The 2,524-nt window shown below is 38.3% G+C and overlaps 1 protein-coding gene across 1 annotated transcript in view; it reads left to right on the top strand.

Moving 5' to 3' along the window:
• LOC110112977 overlaps positions 1–466 on the top strand; it is a 7,026-nt gene extending 6,560 nt beyond the window's left edge. The window contains exon 2 of the mRNA XM_028700555.1: positions 343–466. Coding sequence (XP_028556388.1) covers positions 343–466 — 124 coding nt within the window. The remainder of the gene's footprint in view (positions 1–342) is intronic.
• Positions 467–2,524: the final 2,058 nt, after the last annotated feature.

Genomic DNA, 2,524 nt, shown 5'->3' with positions numbered 1-2,524 from the left:
AAGGGTTGTCTAGATTTATCTTTGGTGACTTTCAAAAAATTTGTATAACCTTCTGCCCTTTGCTTCTAGCTTTGCGGGCTTGAGATAGGGTAGATGCGTATGGTGACCTAAACTCTTAGGTTTGTACTAGGCTCAGTGGCGGAAAAGTCATCAGTCCAGATCTTTATGCATAACGGACTTATTGATGACAGAATCCACTTAGTTCCAGCCTTGCGGCTTTTCATGAACTTTGGATTAATTTTCTTCGGCCCTATGCTTTGTGCTTTGGTGGATCTTGTGAGAAAGGTTCGCTTTGATCCTGCTTCTTAGTGGTTTTACGGATTCTGTTGAAGGATTTGCCAGGTTCAGATCAGTGATAGTACCTGAACGTAGTAGTAATCTCTTCTCTTTGTGCACCAAGTCCGCAGCACAAAGCACAGGACAGAAGGATCAAAATCTCAAGACTCAGGCCAAGACCGCAGAATGAGTACCCTGGATGACATCTACAAATGTCCCTAAAGACTGGGGGAATTTTAAATATTTATTTGGGTCGACATCATCCCGCATGTCGATATCCCCAAATAAATATTTAAAATTTTATCAAAATACAACCAGATGATAGAAGAATCTTCAGCACATGATTTCCACTAGCATCAATTTATAAAGACAAGATATCAACCATCTATAGACATGTCTAAAAGAGCAGTGGAGAAAGAAAATTAGTGTGACATCCAAATAAATTTTTGGAGATCCACTAATGAACATCCTAGTGTGACATCCAAACAAAATTTTGGAGATCCACTAAAGAAAAATCTTAATGTGACATCCAAACAAATTTTTGGAGATCCATTAAATGAACATCCTAGTATGACATCCAAACAAAATTTTGGAGATCCACTAAAACAAAATCTTAATGTGACATCCAAACAAATTTTTGGAGATCCATTAAATGAACATCCTAGTGTGACATCCAAATAAAATTTTGGAGATCCACTAAAAAAAAAATCTTAATGTGACATCCAAATAAATTTTTGGAGATCCATTAAATGAACATCCTAGTGTGACATCCAAACAAAATTTAGGAGATCCACTAAAAAAAAATCTTAATGTGATATCCAAATAAATTTTTGAAGATCCATTAAATGAACATCCTAGTGTGACATCCAAACAAAATTTTGGAGATCCACAAAATAAAATTTCTCAGCGTGAAATCCAAATAAGCTCATAGAGATCCGCTAAATAAAAACCTTAGCGTAACATCCGAACAGGCTCTCGGAGATCTACAAAATGAAACCCTGGTGTGACATCCAAATAAGCTTTTGGAGATCCGCTAAATAGGACCCTTGTGTGATATCTAGAATGAATATCTGGAGATCCATAGGGTCAATCAGCAAACAACAAACGTGGTTCGCTCTAGACGCGTACCACATTTGTTGGGGGGCATTTGTTGACCCCTATACATCAGATCACGCGAGAAAGGACTCAAACTGATAAATAAAACAATATGTGCATTGATGAAACACGTCACTTAAGGGGTCAAATGACCTCCGAATGCTAAACGGATGACATCGTTACGATCAGGACATCGGACTACGATTTCAGATCGACAAACGGACATTGTCATTGCGTCCGGAACGTTGTCTACATTTAGAATATATATTTTATTTAATTAATTTGGATCATCTGAGATGGTGGCGAATTTCTAGGCAATGCAAATATGACATTAAGGCCTGCGTTACGACGGAAATGAGGCATCGACGATATTCGAACGACATCCGATTGATAAACAGACAACACCATTGCGTCCGGAGAGTCGTTGATATTCAGAATATACATTTTATTTAATAAATTTGAGTTTCTTGAGATGTTGGTGAATTTCTAGGCGATACAAATATGATATAAAGGCCTGCGTTACGACTGAAACGAGACCTCGAAGACGCTCGAACGAAGTCCGATTGATAAATGGACAGCTACATTGCATCCAGAACATTGTCGACATTCAGAGTATACATTTTATTTAATCAAATTGGATCGTTTGATGTGGTGTCGCAAATTTTAAAAAGGGGCGATTCAAATATGTTGCAAAGGCATGCATTTCGAGTGAGATTAGCCTCGACGATGATCAAATGATGTTCGATCGCAAAATGGACTATGTCATTGGGTCCGGAACACCGTCAATACTACGAATGCAGTGCCAATTTGTTTGAATGAGGTTTTACGCGCAAACCGAGACAACACGCATTTTGAGGGAATTAAGCCTCGTCGCCGCCCAAATGACATCCGATCGCAAAATGGACTACGCTGTTGCGACCGGGACATCGACAATACCTTAAATGCACTATCAATTTGTCTAATTTTGACTATTTGGCGAATTCGACACGTTAAACGAGGCAAAAAAAATGCACGCGAATCAAGAAAACGCGCAAATCATGATGCTTCCAGATTGATTTGAACATGGCTGTGAACCTAATTAATGTTATTACTAATTATGGTATGGCATCATTAACATGGCCAATTGATCTTACCAAAAATCAACAAGTCAAAA

This window comes from Dendrobium catenatum, unplaced genomic scaffold, assembly GCF_001605985.2.
Source record: "Dendrobium catenatum unplaced genomic scaffold, ASM160598v2 fragScaff_scaffold_1557, whole genome shotgun sequence".
NCBI lineage: Eukaryota > Viridiplantae > Streptophyta > Magnoliopsida > Asparagales > Orchidaceae > Dendrobium > Dendrobium catenatum.
This window is presented reverse-complemented; position numbering and strand designations above follow the sequence as displayed.